Source organism: Oryctolagus cuniculus, chromosome 7, assembly GCF_051225735.1.
Source record: "Oryctolagus cuniculus isolate XC-2025 breed Fujian yellow rabbit chromosome 7, ASM5122573v1, whole genome shotgun sequence".
Taxonomy (NCBI): domain Eukaryota; kingdom Metazoa; phylum Chordata; class Mammalia; order Lagomorpha; family Leporidae; genus Oryctolagus; species Oryctolagus cuniculus.
This window is the reverse complement of record NC_142873.1, coordinates 143,210,777-143,231,785: the sequence shown is the minus strand read 5'-3', so window position 1 is coordinate 143,231,785 and position 21,009 is coordinate 143,210,777. Positions and strand designations below refer to the sequence as shown.

General features: G+C 57.1%; 1 protein-coding gene across 9 annotated transcripts in view; it reads left to right on the top strand.

Moving 5' to 3' along the window:
• Positions 1 to 21,009, top strand: part of PTPRU (protein tyrosine phosphatase receptor type U) — an 87,055-nt gene that overhangs the window by 55,688 nt on the left and 10,358 nt on the right. For 3 of the 9 annotated variants that reach the window (XM_051856778.3, XM_070078902.2, XM_051856780.3), the window contains 9 exons: positions 1,081 to 1,238; positions 9,217 to 9,407; positions 10,075 to 10,150; positions 10,554 to 10,630; positions 12,207 to 12,224; positions 17,756 to 17,792; positions 18,422 to 18,519; positions 18,606 to 18,722; positions 19,492 to 19,646. In XM_051856778.3, the coding sequence (XP_051712738.1) occupies positions 1,081 to 1,238; positions 9,217 to 9,407; positions 10,075 to 10,150; positions 10,554 to 10,630; positions 12,207 to 12,224; positions 17,756 to 17,792; positions 18,422 to 18,519; positions 18,606 to 18,722; positions 19,492 to 19,646 (927 nt within the window). Of the gene's footprint in view, positions 1 to 1,080; positions 1,239 to 9,216; positions 9,408 to 10,074; positions 10,151 to 10,553; positions 10,631 to 12,206; positions 12,225 to 17,755; positions 17,793 to 18,421; positions 18,520 to 18,605; positions 18,723 to 19,491; positions 19,647 to 21,009 lie in introns of those variants that run through there. The other 6 variants (XM_051856777.3, XM_051856781.3, XM_051856779.3 and 3 more) reach the window with 4 other exon arrangements.

Sequence of the window (21,009 nt, the reverse complement as noted above, 5' to 3'; positions counted from 1 at the left end):
TCCTGGTGCCCAGAGGTCATTGTGTCCTGCCCCTGCCCCCTGTGGCTCTGGAGTCCAGGGCAGGCTCGCTGGAGTTTGCTGCCTGGGAGACGCCTGCATTGGTCGCCTCACCCCGTGGGTGATCATGGTCCCTGAACCCTCATACCCTGGAAGTGCTTTCTTGGGTCTGCCCTGTGTCCTGCATGCTGGGGGCTGAGCACGTGATCTGCTGTCTCCTCTTGAGCCTTCCGTGTGGCTGGGGCCCTGGGGTTCTTCTCCAGCCTCCACGGGGTCCCAAGTCGCTTCCCCCTCTCTTGATTCTTGGCCCCTTGCTCCCGGAGCTGCGTTCCCCTGTTCTCACTCCCACCTCCCCTCTAGCTCCTCTGGGGTCCCCACTGCCGTTCCTCCCTGTGGAGCTGGGCCTGAGTGGGGGGTGCTTCTCACTTCCCCCACTGTTGCTCTGGGAGTGGCTGGGCTTCCGGCAGTGGTGGGAACATGGACCCCATGTGGATTTCTTTGCGAGTCTGCGTGGTCCTTGGTGGGGCTATCCTGGGGTGATGGAGTACGACGGAGCCCAGGCTGCAGTTTGCTCTGTGCCCAGGGCACTCCTGACCACGGCTGGGCCAGACCCTTCGCTGTGGAGGGACACGTGGCATCCCCGCTGTGGGAGAAAGGGCTCCCGGGGCAGGTGTCTCAGAGGACGGGGTGGGGTGGGGGGGTGACGTGCTGGGGCTGGGGTGGCCTTCCTCCTGGCTTGGGGTTCAGCAAGGGTGGCTCTGCTGTGACACAGGTCAGGCCCAGGGACTTTTCTGCCCATTTCCTGAGCACCTGGGGCCAGTGAGAGTTAGGGTCAGGGTCCCAGCCGAGGTCACTGTGCCCCGTCCCTTGCTGCCAGGAGAGATCTCAGGCAGGGACCCTGCCAGCCCTGTTTGGGTCTGGTGAGTGAAGGATGGAGGCAGAGCCCCCTCCCCATGCAGAGATGCTTCCAGAACAGCCGTCTGCACCTGGTCCCAAGGCCCCTCACTGCTGGGCCTCCCCACCCACCTCTGGCCGCTGTCCAGCCTGGCACAGCACCTGTGTGCCCCGTGGCTCCCCCTGCAGGAAGCCGGTGAACATGACCAAGGCCACCGTCAACTACCGCCAGGAGAAGACGCACATGATGAGCGCCGTGGACCGGAGCTTCACGGACCAGAGCACCCTGCAGGAGGACGAGCGCCTGGGCCTGAGCTTCATGGACGCCCACGGCTACAGCCCGCGGGGTGAGTGCGGCCCCTGCCCCTGCCTCGGGGCTCTGCAGCTGAGCCAGGGGATGGAAGCCCCCAGGGCCCTCCTCACATCAGGTGGGTCCTGCAGCTCCCTGACCCCAGGTGGAAGCATCCATTGAGCTCCTGCTGGATGCTGCCCTGGCGCTGGAGGTGTAGAGAAAGCACGGGAGGCAGGGAGATCTTTGTGTTGGTTTTGGGGCGGGGGGCTTGCCAGGAGCTGTGCGGGAGTAAGGGGGACACAGGGATGCTCGTCCAGGAGCAAGTGCTCAGTGCTGCTGTGTGGACAGAGGGATCAGAGGCCTCGCTGGTTATTGAGTGCTTGCTGAATGAGCGGCGGGGACCCAGTGGCTGGGGAGGACTCATGCACAGTCACATAGCCCTGGGCTTGCCTCAGATCCTTTCTTAGCTGTGAGACCTGGGATGAGCTGGTTAACCTCTCTGGACGTCCGTTTTCTCACGTACCCAATAGCAATAGGAATCATCTCTGCTGGTGGGGCTGGTGGGAAGACTAGAGGAGATCACGTGTGCAGGTCCTTCAGCGGCCCCGTGCTAGGGTTGTGTCATGAGTGCCTGCGTCCCTCGTCTTCGTGCTTTGCTTGGTGTTGATTAGTACCGAGGAGAATGTGTGATGTCTGTGCAGGTCACAGAGTCCTTGTGACTCAGGCAGTGCACCCCACTGGTGAGTGAGAACACGCCACCTGGCTGCGTCCCCCCCCTCCTCATAGTCCTCGAGATTCTCGGGAAATGTATGTTGATAATTTTCTTGCATTTCTGGGCATAGTTTCACCAAGTGTGCTTATATCCCCAAACAACGCATAACATAGTTTCTCTCACTTTTGAGCTCTATAAAAATCATGTGTGTGTATTAGAGTAAATGTTTGAAAAGCACAGAGATAGACACAGATTGAGAGATCCAGTGGTTCATTCCCTAAATATCTCCAACAACCCAGGCCAAAGCCAGGAGCTGGGAACACCATGGGCGGCAAGAACCCAGTCACTCGGGCCATCATTACTGCCTCCCAGGGTCTGCATTAACAGGCAGCTGGGTTGGGAGCTGGACCTGGGAACTGAACCCAGGCTCTCCCACGTGGGACGTGGGCATCTTAACTGCTAGGCTATGCTGTTCTTCAGCTCAACGCCTCTAACGTTTACCCACGGGACTGCTTCGCTGAGTCGGTTTACTTTCCCTGATGGATGGCTTTCCTGTGTGTGACTGTGTTACAGGCGCCGTCTCTGTTCTGTCATCCGTAGACATTTGGTTAATTTCTAGCTTTCTCGCTGTCATCAGTGAGGCTGCCGTGAGCATTCTCACGTGAGTCTCCCGTTGCACCTGCATGTCAGGGTCTGGAAGTAGGATTGCTGGAACCTGGAGGGCGTGGCTGTTCAACTTGGTAAGGCGAGGCGAGTTGTCTTCCAGAGCGGCTTTGCCTGTGTCGCTCCCAGCAGTGTGTGTAGTACTTTCTAGTGCTGTACATCAAGATCAAGATTTGCAAGCCTCCTTCACTTCTGCCAAACTAGTTTATGTAAGATGGTAATTTTCTATAGTCTTCATTTGCATTTCTTTGATTACTAATGAGGTTGAGCATATTTTCAAGTCATTACTGGCCATTCAGGTCTCTCTTTCAGTGAAGTGCCTGTTCATGTTTTTTTACCTAATTTTCTATGGATTTTTTTTGGTTGCTTTCTTAGTGGTTTTTAGGCATTCTTTATATATTTAGGATAATAAAGATTTGTCACTTAACGAATTGCAAATATCTTCTTCCAATTTGTGGCTCATCTTTCCTGGTTATTTATAGTGTCTTTGGATGCACAGAAGGTTTTTATTTTAAAGTAGTCAAATGCATCAGTGTTTTCCTCTTTTGATTTCTACTTTTTGGGTTTTCTTAAGGAATCTCTTCCTTAGGCAAGTTCATATGTATTTTTACTTTCTTTTGGAAACTTTTAATATTTTACATTCACATTTAAATCCTTAGCTGGAATTGCTTTTATTTATTTATTTATTTATTTAATTTGAAAGGCAGAGAGACAGAAATGGAGAGAGATCCTCCACCCGCTGGTTCACCCCTAGATTGTTTGCAAGAGCCAGGGCTAGCCCAGGCTGAAACCAGGAGCTGGGAATGCAATCCAGGTCTCTGCTTGGGGTTAGGGGCCCAAGCACCTGAACAGTCACCTGCTTCCTCCCAGGGTGCACACCTGCAGGACGCTGGCCCAGGGAGCGGAGCCGGGACCCGAACCCAGGCCCCTGACGTGGGGTGGAGGTGTGACAAGCAGCACCTCAAGGGCTGCTCTGGGATGGATTCCTGTGTGTGTTGTCAATGAAGGATTTTATTTTTTCTCCCGTGGGGGTACCAGCCATGCCAGCGTCATTGTTGTAGCGCATGCTCTCACTGCTGCTTTGCAGGTTTCCACACGTGTGTGCGCTGTTTTGCTCCCTGTTCTCTGTCACCAGGCAGAAGCACGCTGTCTGACTGCAGCGCGCTGAGTCTTGCTGTGGGGAACGGCGAGCCCTCCCAGCCCTCTCTTCATGGGGGCGTCCTGGCTACTTTTGCCCTCATTCTCTTCCTTGAACATTTCACAACCATCTTTCCCAATTCCTGAAAAACTCCGCTGGGTGGGTTCGTACCAGATCTGTGAGTCACTGTGGGGAGTGGAATCTGACGAAGCTGTCTTTGAGTCCGTGAACACGACGTGCATCGCTCCCTCTAGTTAGATCCTGAACCTCTCTCAGTGATAATTCTCCACAGAATCTTGTACGTATTTTGTTAGGTGCTGCATCCCCAGGTCCCTTGTTCTTAACTCCTTTGGCAAATGACACCCTTTAAAATGTTACGTTTCTAACAGTTTCTTGTATAGGGAAATATAGTTGATTTTACAGTTGATTTCTGTGTACGGATTGATCTTATATATCTTATTAATTCCCATGTGTAGAATCTTTCAGATTTTTCTAGATTCAAAAAGATCTGCAGTTTTTTTTTTTTTTTTCTTTCCATTTCTTCCCTCTCCTGCTCCCTGCCTCACCGTGTTTTTCTGCACAGCACTGGCTGGGACCTCCAGTGCGGTGTTGAATAGCAGTGGTTATAGCAGGAATCCTGGCTTTGTTTTCCTGACTTGAAGAGGAATGCTTGTAACATTTACACACTGAGAATGAAGTTTGCTGTGGGTTTGCGGTAGAAATGTTTTATTAGGTTAACAAAGTTCCCTTTAGTTTTTAGTTTGCTGAGAGGTTTTATTTTAAATGTGTACTAAACTTGCCAAATGCTCTTATCTGCGGTTATTTGCGATGGTCATTTTTTTTCATCTGTTGATGGAGTGAGTGGCATTTTTAGATTTTCTAATGTTAACATTATTTTACATTCCTGGAATAAATTCAACTTGGTCATTATGTATTATATATAATACATATTTGGAAGGCAAAGAGACAAGGAGAGAGACAGACGGAGACAGAGGTACCTTCCATCTGCTGGTTCATTTCCCAAGTGCCTGTGATAGCTGGAACTGGAGCAGGCTAAAGCCAGGAGCTGAGAACTCAATCCAGATGTCGCTTGTGGGTGGCAGGGACCCAACTACTAGAATGCTCACCTGCTGCCTTCCAGGGTGCGCACTGGCAGGAAACTGCGCTTCCCACATGGGGTGGGTGGTGGCAGGCTGGTGTCCCCTCCTCCCCCCAGCTCTGAAATCCTGCCTGTGACACCCTCAGCCCTCTCAAGCCCTGCTGTCCGTGTGCAGCTGCTGAGCCCCGGGGGTACCAGTGGGTTTGTCACTGGGATAAACGCAGGCACCCGGTAAAGAACGCAGGTGTCACAAGCCACAAGCAGCATCTTGGCTGTGTCCACCCCCTATGATGTCTCATTTTTACTGATTAGTCAAGATGTTTTAAAAACTATTTATTTATTTATTTGAAAGTGGAGTGACACGGAGGGATAGAGAAAGCACGAAAGAGATCTTTCATCCGCAGGTTCTCTTTGTAATCTCTGTCATTAAAATTTCACCGTTTCGCCCTGCTTGGCAGTCGGGACAAATCCTTCATCTTACAAATGAGCTATCAGAGGTTCAGAGAGGGGGAGCCACGTGTCCAGAAAGTGCCAGCCTCTCTGAATGGCAAGTGGTTGTTTCCACAGCGCGCCTCTGGGCCTCCAGGCAGGGAGGGGTGGAGACGAGGAACAGTGCGTGCGAAGGCCTGCAGGTGTGCACTGGGGAGAGATCCCAGTGGGCTGTGTCTCCTCTCTGCTGGGGGTGAGGAGGGTGGGAGGTGAGGGTGGCGTGGGAACAGGCCTGCGCTGCTGAGGGACAGAGGGCCAGGAACCTTGGCCGCTGCTCCCAGGGAACTCCTTTTCTAGCTGGGAGTCAAGGCCGACCCGGGCGAGGCTCATGGCCCTGTGGGTGATGGGAGTGATTAGGACAGCCCCGGCGTTGCGAGCATGCACCGTTGGGCAGGGGTGGCCGGTGTCTGGGTTGAACTGGATAGGATTTGACTAGTGGTGATGGCATTGTTGGGCACTGAGGGCAGGATGCAGAGCACGGGCCAGGGTGGGATGGCAGGAAACTCAGGTGGGTCTGGGGGACTGGAGCCAGGCAGCCCCAGGCGGGTCTGGGGGACTGGAGACACATCTCCTCTGCACCCTCTGTCCCTGTCTCTGCTCGCCACGCGCTGGTCCAGCTTTGCCTTTCTTCTGTTCTTTTCTGAACGGTAGAGGCTAAGTTGTAGTTTGGACTAGAAAACCAGGCTGGGTGTGATGCATCCTTTAGGTGCAGATTCTAAAACAGGGGCTTCCCACATGGGGTGAGTGGGGGCAGGCTGGTGTGAGGAGGCCAGCTGGGACCTTCCTCCCCCCAGCTCTGAACCCTGCCCAAGACACCCTCAGAACCCCTCAAGCCCTCCTGTCCATCTGGAGCTGCTGAGCCCTGTTGGGTACCCGTGGGTTTGTCCTGTAAGTGCCAGGTTCTTTTACCAGGGAGAGGGAAGCAGAGATGGCAGGGTGGACCACAGGGTCCCTGAGTCAGAGGGGCCTGGGTTGGAATCCACCCTGCTGTGCCTCAGTTGCTTCCTTTGTGTGTAGCGATAGTGTCTGCTTGTAAGGGTGTTTTAGGTGTTAAGTGACTTAAGAACCATGCCAGGCCTGTGAAAGTGCTCAACACGTTAGGGACCGTCCGCTGTTGTTGGGGGCTGGGTTTCTTTAGGAAAGCTGTTTGCTCACACAGGCTGCAAAGGAACAGTCTGGGTGCTAGCGGACTGTGTAACTGGGTGGGGGCTGGGGGTGCGTGTGTGTCTTCTGTGTCCAAGGAAGGCTGAGGATTCTCAATTCCAGATGTGGAAACCGAGACCCCCGGGGGCCTGGGGACTTGAGTCAGAATCCGAATCCAGGTCTTCTGACCCCAGACCCGGTGCTCTTCGCTCAGGGCCTCAGCCCTCCCTACAAGTGCTCACAGATGATGTGCCATGGTCACAACAGCAGGGAAGAGCCTTCGGCCAGCTGGAAACTGAGGGCTACTTGTCCCATTCCTCCCTCCCGGGCTGGCAGCTGCGGGCGAGCTGGTCCTTGGGGACTGGGCTGTGGCAGGGCAGGAAGTGTGTTTTGATTCTGCCAAGGAGGTTCCTGGGCCAGGTCCGTGGGGAGCTGCCTCCTGGGCCCAGGGAGTGCAGGGTCGCCTCGGGAACACCACCCTGTCACTTCCTGGCGGGTGGCTTTAGGACACGTGGTGAGCTGTGGACTTGGCTCGGGCTGCCCATCGGGATCTCAAGCAGGAGGACTTGTTTCGCTGGCGCCCGGGCACGGTGAGCTGGCTGCACGCCCACTGTGAGGCCACGTCAGGGCCGCCCGGCCTGCAGCAGCGCCCAAGGAGCTGCCTGGGCCCCTGGCGCCCTCACTTGCGCCGTCCTCCACCTGAAGGGCTCTCTGCGGGGCTGTCAGCCTGGTTTCCACAGAGAGCACTAGGGCTCTTGAAATCGCGGCGCTCGTCTCGTGTTTGTGGTGGATGCTCCTGAGAATCATGGGAGAGGCTGCTCTCGGGTCCCTGCCCGACGAGCCCACGGTGGGGAAGGAACCGGCTCTTGTCAGTCGGCTGCCCGGGCTCTCTTGGGCTCAAGGCGTTCCCCCCATCCTGGGAATGCCCGCAGCTGCCACGGGCAGGTGGTCCCTGTGTGCCAGGCCCTGGGCTGGCTGCTTTATGCCCATCACCTTGGTGACGTCATCCTATCAGAGAGCAGGAGTGTGTGGACGGCAGTTAGAAGAGGGTCAGTGAACGTGGGCAAGGTCACGTGCAGAACTGGGGTTTGAGGCAAGGTCTGACTCCAGAGCCCGCCTCCTCGCAGTCCCCACATGATGCTGTGCCTGTCCCCCCCCCCCAATGATATTTCATGAAACAAATGCAGAAAGCCCTCTGTGGTGGGGAGGTGTTCATAGCTGTGCTGTTTCCACTCATGTCTGAGAGGCGTAAGATGTACACAGACGCTGGAAGCCCCAAGAGGTCTTAGACGCTGGGGTGGGGAGCGTCCAGCCACGGGCCATGCTCGGCCTGCAGAATCACTTTGGTCTGGCCCTGCCAAGGCACCCGCAGGTGGACCTCAAAATTCAATACGTCTATAGCAGGCTCATTTCTAAGTTGATCGTCGTGGATGGCCTGCAAATGATGTCATAAGTATCCACATGGCCCCTGGCAGAATAACGTGCCCCAGCCCCGTGAGGGAAGAGAGCCAGTTGATTTGTGTATCCCAGGGTTTCGCAGACCCTGTCCAGCCTGCTGTTCTCTCACGGAACGCCGGCGTCAGCCTGCATGCCTGGTGTTTTCTGGAACGCGCTCTGGCAGCCGCTGCGGGAGGCCAGTCCTCTCTGCAGCCCGCGGGTTCCTCACCTATGAAATGAAGGGTTTGCGGCACCCGGCCGCGACGGTGTCACTGCACTTGAGCTGCCCTCCCACCGGAGCCCCTGAAATCCAACGATGTGCAAAGCAGCCGTTTTCAGACCTTGACCCAGAGGCAGCTGACGACTGCTATTCCTGGGAGGAGGGAGGAAGGAGCCCTGAGGCGCGTTGCCTTTCCACCTGCTGGCCGTTCTCAAACCGTGGCCGGGACGGGCCAGGCCGGCAGAGGAAGGAGAGCTCCCCGATGTGAGTGCAGCTGGGGGAGGTTGGGTTCTTGGGGGGGGGGGTCTCTCCTGGGGTCCTGCTGGGTGTCACTGAGTAGGAGTTCCAGGCGCGGGAGGAGGTGTCCCTGAGGAGGATGAGTGTGAGCTGAGAGTGGGGGGAGGAAGGGTGCCCCAGGCAGAGGGAGCAGCCTGTGGGAAGGCATGGGAGGGTGCGGGCAGGCGCCTGAGCTCCACTGGGGGTCCCCCGCGGGCGCCTGCCAGCTCAGGCCTGCCAGAGAAGGGCTGTGGGCAGTGCTAGGCTGGGAGGAGTAAGTCGGTGGGAGTGAGTGTCCTGAGGTGGGTGTGGCTGAGCCTGGGGATGCTGGTGGGGAGAGTGGGGAGGGGCGGGAGTGTGGGGCACTGTGAACCTCCCACCTGCCCCCACGGGCAGAGGCCGTGCATGGCTGCCCATGGAAACGCTGGCGCACAAGGGAGGCTTCTGATCAGGTGCCTTGCAGTCTGTAGGGAGGGTGGGGCGGCAGCTCGTTCTGATGTGCTCCTCTTTGAATGGCGGTGATTACGGGGCGTTGCCAGTGTTCCAGATTGTTCCCTGGAAGAGAGGGAGGCGGGGTGGCTGTCCTAGGCCCTGCTGAGCTCTGTCCCTGCAGGCAGTGTGGGGACACCACCCGGGGTGAGGTGAGGGTATCACAGGATCCCAGAGTGTCAGGGACGTGGGGGGCCCTTGGAGGTCACATGATCTGGGAAGCCCACCAAAGGGTAGGGGCTTGCCTGGGGTCCCAGGCAGGCCTTGCCAGGCTGTGGGCTCCCGCAAGCAGTCCAGCCTCCCGCATGTAGGCTGTGATGCCGGTGCTCCCGGTGGCAGGAACCCCTCTGTCTCCCCCTCACTGCAGGAGAGCAGCGCAGTGGCGGGGTCACCGAGGCCAGCAGCCTGCTGGGGGGCTCTCCACGGCGCCCGTGTGGCCGGAAGGGCTCCCCGTACCACACAGGGCAGCTGCACCCTGCAGTGCGAGTGGCCGACCTCCTGCAGCACATCAACCAGATGAAGACGGCCGAGGGCTACGGCTTCAAGCAGGAGTACGAGGTGCACGCTCAGCCCGGTGCTGCCAGCACGCCCGCTGGGCCTCGCCTGCTGCCACCTCACAGGGGCCCAGCCCTGGCTGCACCCTGGCTCTGACAGAGGCCACACACCCCCCCCACCACCTTTATGGCCTTGACCTTGGCCCGCATCCGGGCCTCACCCTGCCCTGGTTTCTTACTCTCCTCCTAACTCTGCTTTGAGTCCCATCTCAGTCTCCATCTGGATCCTGGTTGTGACCCTCACGCTGTCCCTAATCTGGACCTGGCTTCGACCTTTCCCCAGTGTGGACCCTGCCTCTCATCCTAAGCTCCTGACAGCTCTTCCGTGGGTCCTGCCCTGCCTCCCTCTAGACTCTGACACACCCTTGGCCCAACCTCATTCTGAGCCTCCTGTTGCCTTCCTTGTAGCCCCAGTCTGGATTTGACCTTTGTTCTAAACTTGACCCTTGTCCTGAAACGTCTCTGTTCTCACTTCCTTTCTTCCCACCCTTCTTGGTATTGAACCTTGTCCCTTGCTGATGGAGGGACCCGTGGTGACTGGTTCAGCCCTGTACCTGACCCTCACGGCTGCCCCATTGCCCCTGTGGAGGGACGGAGTCCTATAGGCTGGAGGGGGAGGGTCCTATGGGGGGTCCCGCCACCCCCACTGATCACCATTTCCCTTCTGGCAGAGTTTCTTTGAAGGCTGGGATGCCACGAAGAAGAAAGACAAGCTCCAGGGCGGCCGGCAGGAGCCGATGTCTGCCTGTGAGTCCAGGGGGAGGGGCTGGGGTCCAGGGTGGCAGTGGGGAGGGGCCCAGGAAGGGGGAGTACAGCCTCGGAGGTTCTAGAAGCATTGGCCACTGTTGACTGAGGCCAGCCCTGCACTGAGCGTCATACCTGTCGTGTCCATGTCCTCCCAGCTGCCCTGTGGAGTAAGTGTGTCCCCACTTCACAGATGAGGAGACTGAGGCACAGGAGGGCTGCACAACTGATAACCTGCCAGCGTACACTGTTGGGCCTCCTTGGCTGCGTGGTACAGGCTTCCCCCCGGCCTGTCCGACCTCCCGTGAGGCTCAGAGCCTTCTGGTCAGCCCTGAGCCTCTGGGTTCCCTCCCTGCCCTGCCTGGGCTGCCCCAGCTCAGCCTGTCCACCTGCTCTGCACTTACAGACGATCGGCACCGAGTGAAGCTCCACCCGATGCTGGGAGATCCCAACGCCGACTACATCAACGCCAACTACATAGACGTGAGTGCCTCGCCCCTGCTGTTCCTGCTGCCCTGGCCCTCCCGCTCCGGGCTTGCTGTCCAGGCTCGCTGTCCAGGCCGGGTAGAGACCCGTCCGGGAGTAGGGGAGGCTCCCAGGACCGAGGTCTGAGCACCCCCTGCCTCCTGCTCTCGGTGCCAGGGAGCTCGGAGGAGGAGGAGGACAGAGTGAATGGGCGAGGGCCTTCTAGAAGGCTCCTGCAGGCCGGAGTCAGCCCAAGAGATGGGGGCTTCTGTGAGCTGGGCGAAGGGCAGAGGCGGAAAGGAAGGCTCCCCGCGCAGGGCGGGGCCAAGAGGCTTGGAGGGTGGGCTTCTCAGATACTCAGGGAGGCTGCAGAGGTAGGCAGGGGGCAAACCGTGAGGGCCTCGGTCAGCGGGCTTTCCCGAGGGGCCCCGGGGAGTGGCTGAAGCGTGTGACCAAGCCCACAGTGGTGCTTCAAGGGAAACAATGTGTGTTCACTGAGCGTGTGCTGTGTGCCCAGAGCACTCTTGGGGCCTCATTGTGTGCAGTCCCCACAACCACCCTCAAGGCAGTCACAGCAGGACCTCAGGGAGGTGAGGCTGCTTGGCCTAGGTCTCGTGACAAGTATCTGTGTCTGTGTCTCCAGGCCTTTGCTGCTACCGTTAGGCTGTCCTGCCGCCTGCTGCAGCGGCTGGATCGGGCTGGGTTGGAAGGAAGGTAGCCAATGACAGGGAAGGGAGCCAGGAGGACCGGCTGGGGTAGCAAGAAGGGGCGATGGGTCTGTTTCCCCGATGTGAGTGAGGAGTCAGAGGGGACAGCTCTCTGGGGACTTTGGTCACACTCCCCCTGCTCCCTGCACACACCAAGCTTGGGACAGCATCTTTTGTTGGTCATTTATCAGGTCAGTTTCAAGCACTTCCCATGGATTGTGCTGGATAGCAGGATTCAATGGGAACCAGACAGGCCCAGCCCTTGCCTTCCTTGGCCGTGCGCGTCCTGTATATGTGCATTCACTCATTCATTCTAGTGGGGGAGGCAGAGCAACACTGGCAAAATAACCTTGAGTTCAGATGGCGGGGGTGGGTGGGGTGGGCAGTGCAGGCTGGTCGGAAGAAGAACTCGCAGAACCAGGGCTGGCTGCAGCAGGCTGTGGGGACCCATCGAGTGGGGCGTGAGCGGGCGGCGGGGGGCTGGCGAAGAGAGGGAAGGCGCTTCCAGGCAGAGGAGCAAGGCTTGTCCTGGGAGCCGAGCGTGGGGGCTCTGGAGGTGATCTGAGTGCTCCTGCTTTTTATTTCCTCCTGGTGTTGGAGGTGCTACCCTGGGTTTCCCAGAAGCCCTTGCCTTCGCCCCCATCTGCCACCCTGTCCCTCGGCTGGCGTGAGAGCTGGGCCTGGGTCTTGAAGATGTGGGCAGCTTTGGTGGCACTGGGGCCTCTCCTCAGCCAGCTTAAGGGCCGTGCCCCTCCCCAGCGCAGCCCACCCATGTCTGCTCTGCCCCCCTGGCTCACAGCCACTCCCGTGCTCCGTCCACCTCCATCCGCCTCTGGCCTAATCTCTGTCTCTTTTGCTTTGTACTGTTCCTCACTGGAATCATTAAGATTCGGATAAACCGCCAAGTAAGTATCCTCCCCCCTCCTCCTGCTCCTCCCCGTGTCTGACTGGCCGTGTCTCAGACTCTCGCCGTCTCTGCTGTCTCTCTCTCTCTGTCCCTGTCCTCCCCCTCTCCTCGAGCGCCGGGCACCAGCCGTCCATGTCAGCAGCTGCCAGCAGGTCCCTCCCGTGCTCCAGTGCCTCGGGGCGGGGCGGCGGTGTGGGGGCGCCTGCCTCCCCCAAGCAGCCCTCACTAGCCACGCCTTCTGCAGGGCTCTTGGGGTTTGGGGAGCTGCCCTGGTGGCCCCGTGTCTGGTGCTTGCCAGAAGCTTCCAGTCGGTGCCCACCCCTCTGCCCCTAAACTGGTTTTCCTGGTGATCCGGTCCCTTCGTGATCAGTGTGCTCGAATCAGCCCAAACCTCAATTTAGTCCTAACTTGGATATTTTCTGGGGGGACAGTTTGAATATTCTCAAATTTGTGCCATCTTTTGGCCTTTTAAGAATTAAAAAAAAAAAACCTAATTTACCCAGTGATCCTCTGATTTGATTTTTCTTAAAAGATTTTTAATTTTGTTTATTTATTTGAGAGGTAAAGTTGCAGCAAGAGAGAGGGAGAGACTGAGAGAAAGGGCTTCCACCTGCTGGTTCACTCCCCAGATGGCTGTAATGGCCGAAGCCAGGAGCTAGGAGCTTCTTCTGGGTCTCCCATGTGGGTGGCAGTGGTCCGAGCAGTTGAGCCATCTTCTACTGCTTTCCCCAGGCCATTAGCAGGGAGCTGGATTGGAAGTGGAGCAGCTGGGGCCGGAACCAGCACTCATACAGGATGCTGGTGTTGCAGGCAGCAGCTTTACCTGCCCTGCCACATGCTGGCTCCTCTGATTTGATTTTGATGCATATATATATATATATATAGTCATAAAACTTGATGACAAATGCAATTTTTCAAAAAGATTTATTTTTAAAAGGATTGATTTATTTATTGGTTACAGAGAGAGAGAGAGAAAGATCTTCCATTCACTGGTTCATTTCTCAAATGGCTGCAATGGCTAGGCCAAAGCCGGGAGACAGGAGCTTCATCTGGGTCTCCCACGAAGGTGGCAGGGGCCCAAGAACTTAGACCATCCTCTGCTGCCTTCCTAGGCCCATTAACAAAGAACTGTATTAGAAGTGGAGCAGCAGACACTCAAATCGGCTCCCATATGCGATGCTGGAATTGCAGGAGGTGGCTTAACCTACTGTGCCACGGTGCTGACCTACTATTTATTTATTTGAAAGGCAGAGTTACAGAGAGAGGGGGAATGGGAGAGAGAGAGAGAGAGAGAGAGAGAGAGATTGAGATTGAGAGAACTCTCGATATCTTCCATCTGCTGGTTCACTGCCCAAATGGCTGCAATGGCCAGGGCTGGGCCAGGCCGAAACCAGGAGCCTGGAACTCCATCTGGGTCTCCCATGTGGGTGGCAGGGGCCCAAGTACTTGGACCATCTTCTGCTGCTTTCCCAGGCACATTAGAGGGAGCTGGATTGGAAGTGGAGCAGCTGGGATTCGAACAGGCGTCTGTATGGGATGCTGGCATTGTAGACAGCTGCTTAACCTGGTACACCACAATGCCGTCCCCTAGATGGAACTCCACTATGTTGCAGCTACCTTTTCTGGCTTATCTCTTCTTTCCTTTTAAAAGTATTGCTAAAAATACTCCTCATTATCAGAATTTCTAGCAACATAATATACAATAAAGTGGACGCTTTCCTCGGCAGCGTCTGTTGGAGGTGACCAGTTATCCTGGACATAGCCCTCATTTTGATTGTGGCTAAACATCTGGTTTGTAAAACTCTCAACTGTATGTATTTGGGAATTTGTTTAAAGATATGTTTTATTTATTTGAAAGGCAGTTATGGAGAGAGAGGGAATGATAGAGAGAAAGGGATCTTTCAACTGCTGATTCACTCCCCAAATGGCCCCAGTGGCCAGGGCTGGGCCACAGGCCGGCTCCAGTATTCAGATTTGGAAGGAAGGTTGGGCCCCCAAGATGCAGTGGGTGTTTGAGCCGCAGCGCCCCCATGAGGAGGTGGTGCATATTGCACTTCCTTACATCTGAGTTTACACAGCAACCCACCTGTTCGGAAATCCCACCCGCTGGCTCATCATTTCAGACTCTTGAGAAATACCCGTAGAAGCCTTGGCTTCACACTCCTTCAAATGCCGGTTAACAGTCGTGTCCTGCCTGGCACCGGTGGTGCACCAGGCGCCTTCGATGCGTCATTTCAGCTCCTTATCTCTGCGAGGCAGGGATCTTACTGAGCCACATTTGACACATAAGAAAATGGAGGCATGGGGCTGGCACCGTGGTGTAGTGAGTAAAGCCGCAATGCCAGCATCCCATGTGGGCGCCGGTTTGAGTCCTGGCTGCTTCACTTCTAATCCAGCTCTCTGCTGTGGCCTGGGAAAGCAGTGGCAGATGGCCCAAGTGCTTGGGCCCCAGCACCCATGTGGGAGACCCAGATGAAGCTCCAGGTTCCTGGCTTTGAATTGGCCCACCCCTGGCCATTGTGGCCATTTGGGAAGTGAACCAACAAATGGAAGACCTCTCTCTTTCTCTGCCTCTGCCTCTTTCTAACACTGCCTTTCAAATAAATAAATAAATAAATAAATCTTAAAAAAAAAAAAAGAAGCTTGGTCACGTTCAGTGGCTTGCTCAAGGTAACAGGGCTCTTGGTTGGCAAACCCAGCCTTCGCCCTTGACTGTCACATTAGACTGTGGTTCTTGCCCTTTGGGGAGCATCAGGATGCCTTAGGGGTGGTCTTGCCTGCAATGCATGTGCCCCATCCCCCACTCCCACTCCGGGGCGAGCTTAGACGCAGGAGCGCTCTGCCCACTCCTGGTACCTGTCTGCTTCCCGCCTGCAGCTTGGGGACCAGGGCTTGCTAGTGCTTGCCAAGCCCTGGACTCTAACGTGGGTGTGTGAAAGACAAGTTAGTTATTTATTTGAAAGAGTTAGAGAGAGAGATGGAGAGACAGAGAGAGCAAGAGATCTTTCATCCATTGGTTCCCTCCCCTAAATGGATGCAACATCTAGGGTTGGGCCAGGCTGAAACCAGGAGCCTGGAACCCCATCTGGGTCTCCTACATGGGTGGCAGGGGCCCAAGCACTGGGGCCATCTACTGCTTTCCTGGGAGCATTAGCAGGGAGCTGGATCAGAAGCAGAGTAGCCAGTGCTTATGTGGGATGCTGGTATTGCTGCTAGCAGCTTAACCCACGGTGCCACAATGCCAGTCCCATGTAACATAATTTTGCAATAATACATGCATGTATTTAAATGCAGATTTTGAAGGGTATCTCCTCAAAGCCTGTTTCAAAGGACATCATGTGACAAAGCAGGTCTTGTGGCCCCTGCACCATCCTCGTGCCCCCAAACACTACAAGAGTGGGGTACAGGAACAAAGTGGCCACGTTTGTCCTAGAGCTGCACTGTGGACTGACCGGCCACTCGTCATTGACTTGTGTCCGGTGAATTTCATTCCTGCGTTATTTACTGATTGGCACCTGAGTGCTGGCACTGGTATGGGCCTGGGGTTGGGGGGACAGGGAGGCTGAATCGGGTGAGGCCCCTGCTCTCAGGTGGAGTTCTTAGACTCGTTTAAGGAGGTGCCTGCTCCCAGCTCCTCTCGCTCCGGCGTGGGAGGGCAGCCCCCGCAGCCCCTTCCTGGCCCTGCCCATCCCCCTCTTTGCCTTCCCCTCTGGCCCCAGCTGCTATGCTGAGGACTTGAAGCACAGAGGGTGGCTGGGAGGGCCGGTGGGAGAGGACCAGGCCAGACCTGGGGACACTCCCGGGGAGGACTGCGTGACATGAGGGCGCTGTTCCTTGTGGGTCACTCTGGCTGTGTTGTGGTCCTTTCCAAGGGGACAGCAGAGTCTCCCAGCACGTGTCTTGCAGAAGAAAATCAAGACAGAGAGGTGGATAGCCTGGCTGGCTTCCTGGGGTGTTTTGAGGCTGGTAGCATCAGCCCCTGGGAGCTGGCTAGAAATGCACACTCCCAGGCCCTGCCCCAGATCTGACTCCGAATCCGCCTCTCCGGAGACCCTAGGAGACTGCCGTGCACACGGAAGGCCGAGAAGCCCCTCCCGCCCCAGCCGTTCCTATCACGCACGCTGTTTGGATCTCCAGGGATCCTGCTTTACCCTTGCAGGTCGCCGTGCGAGAGTGTTGTGTCCTGACCTTCCGTCTGACACAGTGCCAACAGTTAGCAGACATTACTTTGTAACAGCCTTGGCTGTTTGAAGCATGTATTTATTTATCTATCTCCTTGTTTATTTAGAGAGTGCTCCTATTCATTGATTTACTTCCCAGATTCCACCAGGGCCAGGGCTGGGCCAGGCACGACTTTGGAGGCTGGGAACACAGTCCAGGTGGCAGGGACACAGTTAGCCATCGGAGAGAGGAAGCTGGAGTTGGGGGCTGGAGCCGGGAATTGAACCCAGGCACTCCAATGTGGCACGTGGGCATCCTCACTGCTAGACCGAAGCCTGCCCTGACGTGTGTATGATATTGGCTGCTCACAACAGCCCTAGGAAGGAAATTCAATCCTTATTCCTTTTCTTAGATGTGAATGTGGAGGCACAGGAAAGGGTTTATTGCCTGAGGGCCCACAGCTAGCAAGAGGTCGAGCTGGGATCTGAACTCTGACAGTCTGGCTCCCAGGGTCCTTGGGGGAAGGAGTCGCTGGCAGCTGTGCTGAGCTGCGTGGGTTTCCCTTCAGCCCTGCCATGCGGGGCCCCCTTTCCACGTGGCCCACACTGATGCCCTGGGTGTCAGGCAGGCCCTGTGGCCCAGGAGGATGCCTGTGGCCCCCGGGGCAGGTGTGGTGGAGGGGCCTGCTTGCTGCTTGCTCTCTCCAGCCCGAGGTCTTGGGTAGGGAGGTTGCAGGTGCGCCTGGCCTCGCTTTAGCAGGAGGTATTGTGGGTAGTGTGCTTAGCTAGTGAGCCCAACAGGTGTCAGAATGAGTCCCTCATTGTTGTTCCTGATGATTAAGGTTTGCAGTGTTTATCTCAGGGCCATGGGTAGATCTCATTCTCATTGCTTCATATTACTTCATAATTTAATTCATATTAAACCTGAAGCCTTCATCATCCAGGCCCCAAGCGCTGAATTAGAGGGAAGGATGCCATCCATTCTGGTGGTCCCGAGGGGTGGGTGGTAGCTGACAAGTTCTGCTTTCCCCTGGCCTGGGACCCAGGACTCTGGGAATGGGGCAGGGTCATCCTGGACCAGTATCTGCAAACAAGGCCTGGTGGCAAGCAGCTCGCTCTCCCCGTTTTATGGGGAGGGAGACCCTCTGGCCCAAGAGAAACCCTGGCCTCCCCAGGGTCCCACAGCAAAGTTGAGATGAAACAAGACCCTGGTGTCCCTGTGTGCCTGCCTCCTTCCTGGAGGCTGCCCTGGTTAGGAGGCCTGGGGACGAGGGTGGGGCCTTTCCCTGATGGGAGGGGAGGCAGAGGAGGTCTAAGGGAGTGAGGGCCGCTCTCTGGGGTCTCAACACCCCTTCTCCTCCTCTTCCAGGGTTACCATCGGTCCAACCACTTCATAGCCACCCAAGGTACCTGGCCCCTCTGTCCATGTACGCCCCTGTGTGCCCCCAGTGTGCTGGAACCACCCTTGCCTGCCTGCCAGCCTGCCTGCTGTCTGCCTCTCTGATCCCCACTCAGGCCTGTTGAAACCTGGCTCTTGCCTTGGCACGTTTGCCCCCTCCTTGTGTCTGTGTGTCCCCATGTGATCTGTGCACCTGAAGCTCCCGGGCCAGCCCTCCGTCTCCAAGGTGCTGCACGCAGTCAGCCAAGCTCGGTCCTCGTGGGCACAGATTGTACCCCTGGGTCTGGTGGCCACCTGGCCCATCTGGCTGTGTGTCTGTTTCTCTGACTGTCCATCTGCCCATCCCCCTGGGATACTCGCCTTGTGGATGGAGGGTCTGACCCTGTAGGCTGGCCCTCCTGCCCTGCCTCCTGCATCCCATTCAGGATGCCTGGGGCCAGGCCCTCCCCTGATAAGACCCACACCCAGGGCACTGCAGGCGTTAGTTGGCAACGGTGGGGTATGAGTGGGGTGTGCACAAAGCCCCCACTGGGGCCCCAGGAGCCCTTGGCCTGGGTTGGGTGTTGCTGGGTAGCAGAGTGCGTTGGCCCTGGGGCAGGGGTCTCGCCTCAGGAACAGGCACCTCTGCGCCCCCAGGGCCGAAGCCGGAGATGATCTACGACTTCTGGCGCATGGTGTGGCAGGAGCACTGCTCCAGCATCGTCATGATCACCAAGCTGGTCGAGGTGGGCAGGGTAAGCTGCAGGCTGGGCTGGGGGGCGTGGCGCGCCCTGGGAGGTGGGGGGAGCACCTGCCAAGTGCTGTCCTGTGGGCACGGCAGGTGAAGTGCTCAAGGTACTGGCCGGAGGACTCAGACATGTATGGGGACATCAAGATCACGCTGGTGAAGACGGAGACCCTGGCCGAGTATGTGGTGCGCACCTTCGCCCTGGAGCGGGTGAGTCTCCCTGTCCCCTGCCCCCTGCAGGGCAGCCCCCACCCCGGCCTCAGCGTAGGCAGCGGGGGTGGGGGTGGGGGTGGGGAGTGTGCCGGGGCCTTCCTGTGCACGGAGGCTGCTGGGTAACTTGGTGGGAACACCGTGGAAGGACGGGAGGGCAACTGTTTGCTGGGCACGCCAACAGGAAGTTAGGACAGTGAGGATGCTGACGTCAGCTACCGCGTGTTGGCTCTGACTCTGTGCCTGCGCCATGCACCGGTTCAATCCTGGGAAGCTCTGTGGGGTTCGGTGTTTGCCATTAGCCCATTTCACAGACAAGGCAAATGAGGCTTGGAGTGCTTGTGTCACTCACCAGAGGCCACGATTTGTGATTGGCAGGCAAGACCTGTGTGTGTTCCTACTTGATCTGCCCTGTGAAATCCTCAGAGGAAAGACTTTTCCCCTTGAACTTAAGGCTTGGAGAGTCGTAGTGATCTCTGCTTGCACGGCGGGCTGGAGGTGGAGGTGGGCGCTGAACTGCATACGTTTGGGCAGCGGGCTGACCCCTGGCCACGTCCTGTGCAATCTGTCTGCCCTCCTGGCAGTGGCATCTCCCGTCTGAGACCGAGTTTTCCTGCTGCACACGGGACATAAACCCCCGCCTCCACCAGGGCCTTTGCCGTTGGCGTCAACTGAGATGCTGCAATGACGTTCTCACCAGAGTGCCTGGCATACAGCAGGTGTCTAATAGATGCTGCCAGTGCCTCTGTTACTGCTCTTGTCTCCACAGAGAGGCTACTCTGCCCGGCACGAAGTCCGCCAGTTCCACTTCACAGCGTGGCCAGAGCATGGCGTCCCCTACCACGCCACGGGGCTGCTGGCCTTCATCCGGCGCGTGAAGGCCTCCACCCCGCCTGACGCAGGGCCTGTTGTCATCCACTGCAGGTGGGAGCTCCGGGAGTCCCAAGGAGAAGAGGGGCCAGTGGCGGGCGGGGAGGTGGGTGCCAGCGTGGGGCTGGTTCAAGGTCCCAGAAGGGGACTAGATCATCCTGCTTGGAGACAGACGACGCGAGAGAGGCATGAGCTCCCAGAAGGCCCTTTGCCCTTTGAGCTCTGAGTCCGAGGGTGGCCTCCTCCTGTGCTACCCCTTGGCCAGGTGCTGAGGAGGCACTGGCGGCCCGAGGCTGGTAAGGTGCTGGGCACCACGGGGTTCAGACTGCTGGCCTCTAGCAGGGGATCGTTGCACACCTGCTGTGTGGGGGTTTGGCCTGGGGGCTGAGAAGGACTTCAGCTTCTCGTTGCAGCCCTGGTGGCCTTGCTGGTCCCTTGGCTGTGACATACTCTGCAGCCCCTGGTCTTCTCCCCGCCCCCTCCCCTCGAATCCCAGCTCACCTAGACTGGCACCGGTGACCCAGCTGCCTTCCTCCCCATGTCCCGCCTCTGTCTGGCTCCTACCTCATATATGGGGCCTTGTCCCAGCCCTGCCTGCCCCCAGTCTACCCCCAGAGAGCCTAACCTTTAACCTGTGACTCTGGCAAGTGCCCTGGCCCACCAGTCCACGCCTTCCCTCCTTGTCCCGGTTCCTGTGCTTGGATTCTTCTCAGATGCCGGTCTCCCGTGGCAGCCATGTTCTCTCTGCCCTGCCACCCCCAGCCAGCCTCTCTTTGACTTTCTTTAAAGTCTCTTTAAAATACCATTTTAATATTTATTTTATTTGTTTTTTTTTTAAGATTTTTATTTATTTATTTGAAAAGCAGAGTTAGAAGCAGAGGCTGGGAGAAAGAGAGGTCTTTCATCCGCTTATGCTCTCCCCAAATAGCTGCAATGGCTAGAGCTACACCGATCCGAAGCCAGGAGCCAGGAGCCTCTTCCGGGTCTCCAATGCGAGTGCTGGGGCCCAAGCACTTGGGCCATCTTCCAATGCTTTCCCAGGCCATAGCAGAGAGCTGGATCAGGAGTGGAGCAGCTGGGACTTGAATTGGCACCCATATGGGATGCTGGCACTGCAGTGAGCAACTTTATTTGCTATGCCACAGCGCCAGACCCTGTTTATTGTTTTAAACACTTATTATTTGAAAGGCAGAGGTAGAGGTAGAGGTAGAGGTAGAGGTAGAGGTAGAGAGAGGGAGAGAGATCCTCTATTTACTGGTCTCCTCCCCAAATGACTGTGATGGCTGGGGCTCAGCCAGGCCAAAGCCAGGAGCCAGGAACTCCATCCGGGTCTCCCGCAGGGGCGGTAGGGGCCCAAGCACTTGGGCATCTTCCCCTGCCCTCCCTGGCACAGCAGCAGGAAGCTGGATTAGAAGTG